This window comes from Mesoplodon bidens (genome assembly GCF_964165515.1).
Source record: "Mesoplodon bidens genome assembly, chromosome: 2".
Classification (NCBI taxonomy): domain Eukaryota; kingdom Metazoa; phylum Chordata; class Mammalia; order Artiodactyla; family Ziphiidae; genus Mesoplodon; species Mesoplodon bidens.
The window spans coordinates 170,085,267-170,099,406 of NC_138177.1; the positions used below are offsets into that span (position 1 = coordinate 170,085,267).

Here is a 14,140-nt window from a genome sequence, read left to right on the forward strand (position 1 = left end):
TTTCCTACCCCAGGGATCTGTGGCCTCCAGGGGCTCAGCCTCAACCCACGTTCTACCCCCGCCACAGGGCTGCCAGCACCACACAGAGGGCCCCCGATGTGAGCAGTGCCAGCCCGGATATTACGGGGATGCCCAGCGTGGGACACCACAAGACTGCCAGCCATGCCCCTGTCACGGAGCCCCCGCTGCTGGCCAGTGCGTCCAGTCCCTGCCTGCACCTGCCCTTTCCTGAAACGTCCATTGCCCTGCCCCAGATTCCCTTCTTCCCAGACCCTTCTGAGAGGCAGTGGTTAAATCGTGGCCTTACCACTCCCTCAAGGTGTCACTTTGTATAAGATACACTTCTCTCTCTGGACCTCAATTTCTTCATCTGTGAAATGGGGATAATGACGTACCTCCACCTTGGCCCCTGGTGTGAGCATGAGATGATGCCACGGAACTCTTAGCACAGAGCCTGGCATGTAGCTGGCACTCAGGACACGTTAACTCACATGCCCGCTCCTCCTCTCCCTCCTGCCCTGGTCCTAAAAGAAGAGCTGCTGACCTTCTAACTGGAAATTTGCCCCCCACACCCACAGAGCCACCCACACTTGCTTTCTGGACACAGATGGCCACCCCACCTGTGATGCGTGTTCCCCAGGCCACAGCGGGCGTCATTGTGAGAGGTGAGGCAGGTGCGGGCAGGGTGGGGAGCGTGCAGGAGGGGCTGCCCCTGGAGTCAGACTAGGCCCAGCCCTCCTGACCAGAAGGAACCAGAATCCGCCTACTCTGCCTCACAAAGGCCCCCAGAAGACAATCGGCTCCTTTACCCGAGAGCCTAAACCTTTAGCCTGGCATTCGAGGCCCTCAGAGATCTAGGCCTGCAGTTTGCCCCCAACTCCCAACACCCCCTGCCCCCCTGCCCCAACCAGGCCAGAATCTTCCCAGAAAACCCCTCATTCTTGCTGAAAGTCCTGGGTTTGAGGCCTGACCATGCTGGGCATGTCCCTGCCCTTCTTCTCCCACCTTTTTCCCCATCTGTGAAATGGGTGAGTTAGGCTAATGGTTTCCTTCCAGCACTCTGAGGTCATTGAGTCCAATTCGGGGCCCCCAGCACAGTCCAGGATTCTGTGGTTCTTCCCTCCATTCACCCAGTGCTTTCTCTCACCACAGGTGTGCCCCAGGTTACTATGGCAACCCCAGCCAGGGCCAGCCTTGTCGAAGTGAGTCCGGTTGGGGAGGCTTTTGGGATCTGGCTACCCTAGGGGTGGAGCTAGGACAGAGCCTTTGTTCTCCTTCAACCTGTGGCAAGTGACTTTTACCTTTCTGAGCCTCGGCTTCTTTATCTGTAAAACGGGGGCAGTAAAAGGCCCACGTACCCCAGAGGGCTGCTGTGAATGTGTATAATGCCTGTGCGTGGTAGGTGTTCAGAAACAAACACTTCCTCTCTTAGGTGGCAAGTTAGATGCCCAGAGGGTGGTGAAATGGGGATGCTCGGTGGCAGGTTTGGGGTTCCAGCTGTGGCTTCCCTCCACCTCAGGAGACGGCCAATTGCCAGAGCCAATCGGCTGTGGCTGTGACCCCCAGGGCAGCATCAGCGACCAGTGTGACTCTGCTGGACAATGCCAGTGCAAGGTTAGTACAAACCCCTGCCCTCCACGAGGCCCTGAACCGCAGCCACAGTGGTTGCCAGGCCTTCCCTGTCACCATACCCTCAGGGCTGTCCCTGCGCCCCCGCCACCCTTCCTCGCAGGACCCATCTCTGCCCTACTGCTCGGGGCCTCGTGGAAAGTCAGGCAGCATCTGATGGGAGCTGGGGCCTAGGCATGGGGGCAGCAGGGGCTCCCCAGAACTGCTGGAAGTGGCTGGGAAGCCTGGCCTCAAAGGCTGCTGAAGGTGCAAGAGAGCCATCCGAGCTCCCCGCACCCACCTTTCTACCCATCCTCCAGGCCCAGGTGGAAGGCCTCACCTGCAGCTATTGCCGGCCCCACCACTTTCACCTGAGCGCCAGCAACCCGGTTGGCTGCCTGCCCTGCTTCTGCATGGGCATCACCCAGCAGTGCACCAGCTCTTCCTACACGCGCCACCTGGTAAGAGCCCCTACACTGCCCCAGCACCGGGGCCTGCCGCCGGCCTCTCCTGGCTCATCACTAGGGCGGGGCAGGTGAGAAGCCTAGCCCAGTGGCATCCCCATGCCTCCATCACTGCCCATGTAAGCACAGATCCCAGCAACCCTCGCCCCCGCCCCTAGTGCCCTCCCCATGACCCCATTATTGCTTATGTCATCACTGACCCCAACCCCCTCCTTCCCCCAAATGTCCTCTCCATTTCCCCGTCATTTCTGTCCTAGCCCTGGTCTCACCATCCCCCCATTCCCCATTCTAATGCCCACCCCCGCCCCTCCCCCACCAAGGTGCCTGCCCCAGCGCCCAGGCTGACCCCCATCCTCCTTCTGCTGCCAGATCTCCACCCACTTTGCCCCTGGGGACTTCCAAGGCTTCACCCTGGTGAACCCACAGCGGAACAGCCACCTGACAGGAGGCTTCACCGTGGAACCAGTGCCCGAGGGTGCCCAGCTTACTTTTGGCAACTTCGCCAACCTTGGCCACGAGTCCTTCTACTGGCAGCTGCCGGAGACATACCAGGGAGACAAGGTGTGACATGCAGCAGGGCCTGGCAGACCCTGCCTGATCGCCAGCTCTGAGCCAGGCCCCTGCCAAGCCCTGGGGCCAGCAGGGACTCAGACACGAGTTGACCTCAGAGCAGTCTGGGCTGGCAGAGAAGCATGCCATGTCATGGTTAAGCGTGCAGCCTCTGGGGTCATATAGGCCTCGGTCTAAACCCAGCCCTGCCGCTTCCCAGCTGGCTGCCTTTTGATAAACCTCAGCTCCAAAGCAGTTCGGGGGATTAGAGCTCATGCCTGGTGCATAATAAGTGCTCGCCTGTTAATGATTATTAGCTTTCGCGCAGTTAGTCAACAAACAGGTCCTGAGCGAGGCCCTGGAAACACAAGGACAAATGAGACACAGTTTCCGTTTCACTCATTTGCTCACACATGGAATTCCCTCTGTGCTGTCAGCCCTGTGCTTGGTGTTGGGTATTCTTAATAGAGGTCATATTTACTGATCTCTTACTCTGTGCTGGGCACTGTTGCAAGCACTTTTACGTGTCATAAGTCACAGCTGCATGAGCTAAGTACAACTACTGCCCTACTGCATAAGTGAGAAGACTGAGGTGAGAGAGGTTAGGTGACTTGCCTGGGCTCCCACAGCCTGAAGGTGGCAACGCTGGGATTCCAACCAGGTCAGAGGCCGCCCTTAAATACTACACTAGTCGGAGTCTTTGCTCCGCCAGTGTCACGGTCTAGGGCGGAGGTGATGGGGCGATGGTGTTAGTGGCACGGTGGGGTGCAGGGTCTTTGGCTGGACTCCAGGACGGCTGCCCAAATGGGTTCTGTGAGTGGTCAGAGCCACCTGGGGGCACCCAGGGAAAGTGGGTCTTGGTACAAGCATCCCCTGCTGGCTGAGGCCGGTGTTCAAGCAGATGTGTCCCCACGCCCAGGGCCCCAGGAAGGTCAGGGACACTTAGGAGGGGGTGTTCAAGGCTGCCCTGTCCCTGTTCCTTGGACAGACCCACGTATCCCAGCCTCCTCCCAGGGCTGGCTGCCTTCTGGTCCCTTCTCCCTTCTCCTCCTTTCCTGGCCTCCGCGTCTTCCTCCCTACTGCCCTGCAGCTTCAGACCTTTCTCTCTCTCTGACTCCCTCTCCTGGCATTTCCCTGTGCCCCACAGAGGGAGGCATATTTTGCGCGGATGCGACAGGCTCACCAGGTAGGCCCGCAAACTGAGTGGTGTGAAACTGATGTGACGTGGGCATGGTGTGTTCTTGGATGCCCTCAGCCCCGCATGGGGAGATGCCCAGTGCCCCGGGCATTATGGGTCCACGTGGACCCAGGTCGTGCCCGATGGCGCACGGTCAGGGCACTGCTGTGCCCAAGCCCTGTGATAGCAGGAGTTAGAGCCAGGAGGGGTGTGTGCCTCGTCTACTGTGTGGTCTGGTCCTGGTGCCAACCGTCTGTGGCCAGAGTGGTGGCTGAGTTAGCCAGGAAACTAACTTGATGCTAAACCATGTGACTATACCTGGCCCACCAGGTTACCCCAGCGCTGTCTCCCAAGCAGCCTCCATTAACCATCTGTGTGTGTACGGCCCTCCACGGCCTGGAGTTAACCCTGTGTGCCAGCCTGGAGAAGGGAGCATGCGTCTTTCTCCCCAGTCCGCGTGGGCCTTTCTGGCCGCCATATCCACGGGGAGAGGACACCCCCCAGGGCTCCAGCTCTGGGGCTCTGGGAGGGTCTGAGCTGGCCTGTGCCCTCTACCTGTCAGAACCGCACGTCCCTCTCAGAGGAGCAGTTGAGGGCAGCTGTGGCTGCTGGGAGGATCCTGGGGCCCCCACAGGGCAAGGGCCGGACACAGCAGCTGTCACAGAGGACAGCCAAGGCCTGGCTGGGGACAGCCTGTGTCTAGGGCCCCAGGGAAGAAATCAGAGAGCACAGTCCAAGTAGGAGCTTGGGGCTGAGGCCCTGGCCTTCCTGGGCCTTTATTTTCCCCCAGGCCAGGCCAGGCCCCAACCTGATGCCCAGATCACTCCAGTGTTGCCCTTGGGAAGCATTACAGAACTGTGAGTGGCTTGGGCTGGTACCATGGGCATGCACGGAACGTGAGGCCCAAGGAGCCGTCTCGGCACCACATATGCCCCTGGGGCTGCCTCCAGCCCCTCTAGCCTGAGCTTGGGCAGAACTGTCTGCCCCTCTCTTACCAGGGGTACCCACTCTATGAGCTTCTCCCCGTAGTCCGGGCCCATTCCAGGGAGCTCCACCAGTCTCACGGGGAGCAAAAGGGCAGCAGGTACAAAGGCCGGAGCGTCAGGCATCGGCACTTGTGGACAGATAGCACAGGCGTGGGCGGCTGGTTGGACCTGGCCCGACCTGGGGCCAGGCAGAGCCTCATGGTGTCCTTTCTGTCCTTCTGCTCCTTTCCTCTGTCCTACCCTCTCTCGGTCCCCCAGGTGGATGAGGCCCAGAGGCGGATGGATGCCGAGATCTGGCGGCTCCTTTCCAGCTTCGCTGCCCACCCCCGGCCCCCTCCCCAGGGGCTCTCGCCCCGTCCCCAGCCGGCAGCTGCTCTGCGAGCAGCTCTGCTCTCCCCCTCCTCCCCCTCCTCCTCTGCTTCTCTGTCTTCCTCAGCAGGCTCTCAGGTATGTGCCAAAGCACCCACCAAGGGACAACCCCCGCACACCCATCGTGTTTTCTAGACTTCAGTTTTCTTTGAACCAATTTCACAAATTCTGCCATTTCTGCACACCACTTGGACAGTTATTTACTCCAGTTTTTTCTTTCAACCAATCATATACCAACTCAGTTATGCTAGTTTTACATTTTTAAATACACATTAAAATAGCCACTAAATTTTATTTATTTATTTATTTATTTATTTATTTATTTATTTATTTATTTATGGCTGCGTTGGGTCTTTGTTGCTGCGCACGGGCTTTCTCTAGTTGCGGTGAGTGGGGGCTACTCTTCATTGCGGTGCGCAGGCTTCTCATGGCAGTGGCTTCTCTTGCGGAGCACGGGCTCAGGAGTTGTGGCTCTTGGACCCTAGAGCACAGGCTCAGGGGTTGTGGCGCACAGGCTTAGTTGCTCCGCGGCATGTGAGATCTTCCCCGACCAGGGACTGAACCCATGTCCCCTGCATTGACAGGTGGATTCTTAACCACTGCGCCACCAGGGTAGTCCCAAAATAGCCACTAAATATTAAAATGTTCTCTGGTGTGCCCCATAAATCATCTTGGAATCCACAAGGGGCGTAGCACCAGATGTGAGGAGACACCGACCCAAACCACGGCCAGTGAGAACAGTTGGGGTGTCCGGGTCCAGACAGGGGAGCAAGTTGTCCAAAGAGCTGGGCCAGGACCTGAGCTGTGGGGCTGGGGGTGGGGTTTCTATCCCTCTGCCCTCCTGGGCCTCCCTCTGGGGTCTGTTCTCACCCCCGTTGGGACCATCTCTGCCCTTTTGGCCCCCGACCTGTTCGATCCACTCTCACCACCTGTCCTTCTGTCCTAGTTCTCTCTCTCCTACAAAGGCTTCTCTCTGCTTCCTGAAAGCCTCTATTATTGGCAGCTGCCCAAAGCCTTCCTGGGGAACAAGGTAACAAGGATTTGGGGGGGTGGGGAATAGGGGTGTCATCAAATCCTAAAATATCAGAGGGCCCTTTGTCAAAACCTTATATGACACAAATGGGTAGGCCAAGGCCCAGAGAGGGGTCCCACATCCAGGTCAAAGTAGGGCTGAGATCGAACCCAGCTCAGCTCTTACCCTTCAGCGAGCCACAGTCCCCTGACAGAAAGGCTATCTTAACTGGGAGGTAAGGCACCTCTTCTTTGGTCTCCCTTTACCCTGTATCCAGGTCACTGACCTAGCTCTTGGGACTGCATTCATTCATTCAAGAAGCATTAAGTACTTACTGTGTGCTGTACTGTATATGCGTAGAATAAGACCCTGGCCTCCCAGAGTTCAGTGTTAATCTGATTATCATTCCTGTCATGTCGGAATCACCGTCATCATCATCGTCATTATTAGTAGTATTGCATTTGTACTAGTATTGTTCCAGAAATGATTTAGAGTGCCTCTTAAGAACACACACAATATGCAATAAAATAACATTCAGAGAAGCAGACAAGACAGTCTGGTTCAGGGGGAAATGAAGGTAGGAAGCTTGCTGGAGCCAGGGGTGGAGCTGGGTGCAATGAGGGGAGTTAGCAAGCATTGAGGCCGTGTGCTCAGCAGGCCCTATGCTGAGTGCAGGGTTTTACGTGGCCTGCATTACTTAATCCTCATACTACCTTTCAAGGTAGGTATTATTCTTATTCCCATTTCCATAGGAGGAAAGTTGGGCTCAGAGAAGTTAAGTGACTTGCCCAAGGCTGTCCAGCCAATAGAGCTGGACTTGAACCCCAGTCTTAGACTGCAGGGCCTGCTCCCTTAGCCACCCTGCTGTACACACCTGCAGCTTGGTCCTAGACATGGCGATGAGCTTGCTGACATCCAAAGAAAACGGGAAACCAGCTGTTTCATGGTTATCTGGTTATGCCCCTAAATTCCTTACCTCACCCTGAGCTTGTGGAGAACATCCTCAGGGCCTGTGTAGCCCAGGGCCTGGCATGTCATCAGTAGGTATTTAATAAATGCTCACCAACTGAATGAACACAAATGAGCAAATGGGCCAGGCCTGACACAGTGTGGTATTGACCTGAACAACTGCCCTAGTGGCAGAGGAGAGAAAGGAAAGTCCTGTGGGGCAGAGCTGGGGCCTTGGCTGCCCAAGTGGAAGCCCCCAGCAGCAAACAATAACGCTCTTCCAGTTGTGAGCAATAGGAAACCCGAGTCCAGCTGGCTTGCCCGCAATGAAGAATCTATTGGCTCATGAAAGTACAAAGTACAAAGCCCAAAGATAGCTGGTATCAGGCATGGCTCGACCCAGGAGCTCATTAGGACTTTATCTCAGCTGGCATCATTCTCCAGCTTCCAATCTGACTAGTAAAGGGGGTTTTTCTGTTCCAGTAGAAAGGGCAGAAGTACCAGGTTCACATGTTCATCCCTGCTGGAGCAGAGAGGAGGAGTGGTGGAATGTGCAGATTGGCCAGACCTGGCTCACGTCTCCACTTTAGAGGAGGAGGGGCCGGGCCCCACAAACCACACAGGCTGCCTGTAGAACATAGTTTCCTTTCAAGGAAACCAGGACTACAGTTTGCAAAACAACAGGGGAAATGGACTCTGAGCAAACAAACAAAAACCACCTACCCAGGAGGCAAGAGTTCTGAGGGGCACACTTGCCGCATCCCCTTGCCCCCGCCATGGCTGAGAACTTCTGAACCTTCTACAACCTCCCTGTGGTGGTCACAGTCATTACCCCTGTCTGCTTTATGGGAAATTCCTTTAATGGAAGGGACTTGGAGCTTGTTTGCTGGGATCGTGAGACAGTGGGAAATGGGAAACCCCATAAAACAGAATAGAGGCTTCTCAGGGTCACTGCCACCAGGTCTGAGACTGTGAAGGAACTGATAGATGTCCTGTCACTTAAGCAACCACCGGCCTCCGGTTGGGTGGGGAGGACAGCACGGGTGCAGAAAGGCCTCCAGAGGCTCCGCCCCCTCACCTGTCTGGTCGCACACACCCCAGAGGAGGGCAGAGTCAGGTTGTGACTGCAGGGCTTGCCTCTTGCAGGTGGCAGCCTATGGCGGAAAGCTGCGGTACACCCTCTCCTACACAGCGGGGTCCCAGGGCAGCCCGCTGTCTGACCCTGATGTCCAGATCACGGTGAGCACATGGATTCCACACCGAGTGGGCAAAAGGGGAAGGTGGAGGCTGGGGGTACCCTCAGTGTTTCTTTCCTTTCAGTCCAGCACTCAGCTGGCCTGGCACCCACCCACTAGTTAGGCCCATGCCCCCGCCCCACCATCTGTTTGGACACTATGTAGGCAGAGGCCCAGCTGCTGGAAGATGGGGTAGTGGGCATGTACCTGACTCCTTTGGGTACGTGAGCTTGGGAGATTGGAGAGGTAGGAGACTGGGATTGGGAGAGGAGCCCACTGTCCCCGAGAGCCCCTCAGTTCCCCTCCCAAGCCCACTCGTGTCTCCCCAGGGCAACAACATCATGCTGGTGGCCTCCCAGCCAGCGCTGCAGGGCCCGGAGAGGAAGAGCTACGAGATCATCTTCCGAGAGGTGAGAGGCACTCGGCCACACCATGTCTGACCGTCTGCACCCTCCACCCTGCTTCGGAGCCTGGCTTTGACGCCAGCTACACTGCCTCTCACTCCCCCCATCCTCAGCTAACGGTCCTTGGCCAGTGCCTGGAAGGCAGGTGTTGGGGCTGGGGGCACTGCAGAAACAGCACACAAAGCCCAACGCCCCTCACCCTCATTTGCTGTCTTCCCCCACCAACCCAGGAATTCTGGCGCCGGCCTGATGGGCAGCCAGCCACCCGTGAGCACCTCCTGATGGCACTGGCTGACCTGGACGAGCTCCTGGTCCGGGCCACGTTCTCCTCGATGCCAGTAGCAGCCAGCATCAGCGCGGTCAGCCTGGAGGTGGCCCAGCCTGGGCCCTCAGAGGGACCCCGGGCCCTTGAGGTGGAGGAATGCCGCTGCCCCCCGGGCTATGTCGGTTTATCCTGCCAGGTGAGTGTGACCGGCCCAGATGCCTCTGCGCTAACCGGATCAGCAAGAGGTCAACTGGGCCACCTGTGATTACTGTCATAACTTTAATATACTCAGCAACATCTCATTTATTCTTCCCAACAGCACTGAGAGATGTGTAATTGTCCCCTCTTAACAGATTTTTTTAAAAATGAGGCTCTGAAGGGTGCACAACTTACCCAAGGGCACATAGCTACACTCTGCAGACGTTAAGACCCAGCTCATGTTCCCAGGATGCCCGCCAGAGACAGAGAGACAGAGACACAAATTAGCCCAAAGCAGAGCATGGAAATGCCTCAGAGTGGTGAACAGCGTGGATTAGAGTAGCATTCTAGGCAGGGGGTGCAGAATAAGCAGAAGCTCAGAAGGAGGAATGTGTGGGGACATAGCCTGCGATGCAGAGGGGTCACCCCTGGAAAGCTGAGTGGGGGGTGCTTCCTCAGGCCTGGAGCAAGGCTCCCTCCAGCAGGGACTGCCAAGCTGCTGAGGGAGTGCTGGGGTCAGAACTGAACCCCAGGAAAATTCCTCTGCCCCCAGTGAATGAGATGGATGGGGCGGGGGAGAGACAGTGAGCCCTATCGGGAGGGAAGAGCGGTAGGGGGTGGAAGAGAGGGCCGGCAGATGGAGGGACTCCAAGGACATTTGCAGGGTCCAGCTGGAGACTGAACACGAGGGCAGGGCCTGAGCTGACTGTTCACCACTGAATCCCTAGGCACGAAGCAGGCAACCAGCTAACATTTGATGAATGAATGTGGAACTGGGGAAGGGGGATCGCAGGAGGGAAGGGGGCAGGGCTGCAATGCCAAGTGGGTGGCAGGGAGGTCAAGCGTGGAAACAGCTAGCCCCCCACCCAGCCGAGGAAGTCCCAGTGGGAAGTCCACATCTCCGCAGCTTTACATCTGTGCACCTTTGCCGTGTCCACAAGAACTTTCAAATCCAAATAGATGAATTCACGTCCCTTGAAGTTATAAAATTTAACACATTTTGAAGGAGAACCCCTGGGGAAAGCAGAATCCTTGGTGCACATTTTCCACAGTGAAGCAAAACAGATTTATAAACATCCCTTTGAAATGGTTGGGGAGTGAGGGCCTGGAGAGATTTCAAAGAAGGGGCAACGAACAGAAATTCATTATTGTCAGAACCCATGATTACTCACTTGGGATGTGGAAAACATCCTTGGTTATATGGGTGCTGCGTCTTTCACTTTACTGAGCAAATGTAAACATAGTCATAAAGGTCTTCGAGGACTCATCCCAAATCCAGGTCTCCTGAACTCCCTTTTTCCATCTCAGGGTTACACTTTTCAGTAAAGACCCTGCCAGAAGACTTTTCAGGGATGAAGTCCTGGGGCTGGAGAAGGGTTCTCCGTTAAGAATGAACTGTTACTTCAGTATATCCAGAGTGACTGGAGATGCCAGGCAGGATGGGGGCGACACTGTCCCAGCTCTGGAGTGTTGGGAAAGTGAAGATGGGGGAGGAGAGCTACCAAGAGGGGGTGCTGGGGTGGAGAGCTGGGCCTGGAATTTCCCTGCCAAGAGCCAATGGGAGTCTAGATGGTGGAGGGGGGATGGAGGAGACGGGTTCTAGGTCTGCTGTCTCTGGGTGGGACCACAATGGAGACAGAGACCAACTCTCCCCTCTACCCCCAGGACTGTGCCCCGGGCTACACGCGCACTGGGAGTGGACTCTACCTTGGCCACTGTGAGCTGTGCGAATGCAATGGCCACTCAGACCTGTGCCACCCAGAGACCGGGGCCTGCTCGGTAAGACGCAAGCAGGGCCAGGGCAGGGGTCAGCTTGGCTGGGCCTGGGTGGAGTGTCAGGGCTGGCTGTGGGATAGGGAGGGGTTTGGTTTGGATAGACCCGGATCCAGGGACAAGGTCATGGGGCACATCCTATGGGGAAAAGCTCCTGGCCCAGCAGGTCTGGGCATCGAGGGGTTGCAGGCATGGTGGGGTGGCCAGAACTATGGAGTAACATCCTCCCTTATAAAGAAAACTTTGGGGGAATTCCCTGGCGGTCCAGTGGTTAGGACTCCACGCTTCCACTGCAGCGGGCACGGGTTCAGTCCCTGGTCGGGGAACTAAGATCCCTCAAGCCGCATGGCATGGCCAAAAACAAAAAGAAAAGAAAACTTTGGTTCCTGCTATTTCTTTTTTTTTTAATGTTTATTTTTATTTTTTTTGCGGTACACGGGCCTCTCACCGCTGTGGCCTCTCCCCGTTGTGGCCTCTCCCGCTGCGGAGCACAGGCTCCGGACGCGCAGGCCCAGCAGCCATGGCCCACGGGCCCAGCCGCCGCGCGGCATGTGGGATCTTCCCGAACCGGGGCACGAACCCGCGTCCCCTGCATCGGCAGATGGATTCGCAACCACTGCGCCACCAGGGAAGCCCCCTGCTATTTCTTATCACCAAAGTGACACATGTTTTCTGTAGAAGAATCAGACTATAGAGATAACTTAAAAAGAAAGTAAAAATTCCCTGAAATCCTACCATCTGGAGGTAATTACTGTCAATGTTAGACTGTGGAGCTCTTTTGCTCTTTTTCTAGGCAAATATTTATGCAGATTAATATACCTTTCGTTTTACAAATAACCATAGGATCACTGTGTTTTATGATCAACTTTTTTCACTTACAAGTTCATGACGTCTTTGAATATTTCAGTAGTTTTTTTGTTTGTTTGTTTTTTTGCGGTATGCAGGCCTCTCACTGTTGTGGCCTCTCCCGTTGCGGAGCACAGGCTCCGGACGCGCAGGCTCAGTGACCATGGCTCACGGGCCCAGCCGCTCCGCGGCATGTGGGATGCTCCCAGACCGGGGCACGAACCCGTGTCCCCTGCATCGGCAGGCGGACTCTCAACCAGTGCGCCACCAGGGAAGCCCTTTCAGTAGTTTTTTATACCTGAACTTTTCGGAGTGATGTATGTATAGCTGTCCAGGGTATGTGGTCAAGGACCAGGGGTTGACAGAGCCACAAGCTAAATATGGAATGAGGAATATGCTACGTTAATAAAAGAAACATGGATCTCTTTGGAGGAAAACATAAAACCCACACACGTTTTTACGATGAAGCACTTATTCCCAAAACTCCGCCCCCACATACTCATGTGGGGACTTTCCTCTGATATTACAGGTATTTAGGTAGAAAAATGTAAGAAATGGAATCAGTATCATCCTTTTTGATAGCTATTTGGATGGGTGCTCTTTTTAATTTTCTCAGTTCTTTTTTCATGGTTTGTTTCCAGCATTTTGCTTTTATAAGCACCACTGAGATGAACATCCTGTAGCGAAATCATTGTGCCCCTCTATGACTATCTCTTTAAGATAAGCTCACAAACATGGAATTTCGAGGTCAAGAGATTACAAAATTGTACAGGTTTTGGTAAATTTTGCCAAATAGCAAGTAGCTGACATCCTTGTGCCTCGCAGCAATGCCAGCACAACGCCGCCGGGGAGTTCTGCGAGCTGTGTGCACCTGGCTACTATGGAGATGCCACGGCTGGAACACCTGAGGACTGCCAGCCCTGTGCCTGCCCACTGACCAACCCAGAGAACATGTGGGTGCCCTTGCTCAAGGCTCAAGGAAGAACTTCCACTGGGGAGTGGAGAGCATTGAACTGACTTTTGGGGGAGAAGTGGAGGGAACAGGGTGGGGAGTGGGCGTCCCATGGCCTGACCTTTGCCTCTTATCCCAGGTTCTCCCGCACCTGTGAAAGCCTGGGAGCTGGTGGATACCGCTGCACAGCCTGCGAACCTGGCTACACTGGCCAGTACTGTGAGCAGTAAGTTTGCAAATAGGAGGGATGAAGGGAGGGGGCATATGGTAGACTCCTAGGTGAGAGTCCTGGATGATGTTGCTCAGAAAGGTCCCTACCAGGATCATGGCCCTCCCCTGCTCAAAACCCTTCCAAGGTTCCCCATTGCCCTTGGGACCAGCCCAAGCTCCTTAGGTAGCTTTATCACTCTTCAGTCACATCCCATTTCTGACACCCAACTCTGTACTCTAGCTGGGCTTCATTTCTTGACTTCTTCATGTTCATCTCTTTGCATGTGCTATTTCCTCTTCATGGAACATTCTTCACCCTCAAACCGCCTGTTCCTGGCTAACTCCTGTTTAGCCTTCAAGGCTCAGCTTTATTCCCTCATTCAGCACATTTTTATTGAGCATCTACTGTGTGCCATGCAGTGTGCCAAGGTGTTGGAAATAAAGTAATGAGCAAAACAGATTCAGTCCCAGCCCTTATAGCTTCGCAACTATAATGGGAGACAAGATAGTGAGTAATCATACAAATACATAGTTAAAACAGTGATAAGTTCGCTACAGAGTACAGTCCACTCCGAGGGAATATAGCAGCTCAGCAGTCCCATCCTCTGGGAAGCCTCCTGATTTTCAGGGCTAGATTAGTGCCCCCCCACCATGCCCTCACAACCCCCATAGATGTCCATCACTCTCATTTACATAGTTTCCATGTTAGTTTCCCAACAAGTCAGTTTCATAAGAGCAAGGACTTTATCATGTTTACTGTTATGTTTCAATAACCTTGCCTCGTAGTTGCTTAATAAACATTTGTTGAATGAATGTTTCCCTGAATCCAACCTACTGACATTTCCTCACACTCCCCTTTCTCAGCTCCCAGAGGCCCTGTGGTGGGGCTTTTTTGGTCTCTGAAGTCCTTCCAGAGCTCAGAGCTTCTTCACCCCATACTGAGCAGAGAGCTGAGCTTCTGTCTCCCCAAGTCCACTATGAGGCACTGGGTCCCCTGGGGTCTGACACAGCTGGTCCTTGTTTCTCCTTACAGATGTGCCGCAGGATACGTGGGTAACCCCAATGTGCGAGGGGGTCAGTGCCTGCCACGGAGTAAGTGGGACCATGGTCTTGGGTCAAGGTGATGGGCAAGGCAGGGGACCCA

The 14,140-nt window shown here is 55.1% G+C and overlaps 1 protein-coding gene across 4 annotated transcripts in view; it reads left to right on the forward strand.

Annotated features, from left to right (window-relative positions):
* HSPG2 (heparan sulfate proteoglycan 2) overlaps positions 1-14,140 on the forward strand; it is a 102,693-nt gene that overhangs the window by 56,609 nt on the left and 31,944 nt on the right. For all 4 annotated transcript variants that reach the window (XM_081255806.1, XM_081255807.1, XM_081255808.1 and 1 more), the window contains 13 exons: positions 68-195; positions 579-665; positions 1,153-1,202; positions 1,520-1,614; positions 1,929-2,069; positions 2,442-2,633; positions 8,260-8,352; positions 8,678-8,758; positions 8,983-9,213; positions 10,881-10,994; positions 12,660-12,787; positions 12,926-13,012; positions 14,030-14,088. In XM_081255806.1, the coding sequence (XP_081111932.1) occupies positions 68-195; positions 579-665; positions 1,153-1,202; positions 1,520-1,614; positions 1,929-2,069; positions 2,442-2,633; positions 8,260-8,352; positions 8,678-8,758; positions 8,983-9,213; positions 10,881-10,994; positions 12,660-12,787; positions 12,926-13,012; positions 14,030-14,088 (1,486 nt within the window). The remainder of the gene's footprint in view (positions 1-67; positions 196-578; positions 666-1,152; positions 1,203-1,519; positions 1,615-1,928; positions 2,070-2,441; positions 2,634-8,259; positions 8,353-8,677; positions 8,759-8,982; positions 9,214-10,880; positions 10,995-12,659; positions 12,788-12,925; positions 13,013-14,029; positions 14,089-14,140) is intronic.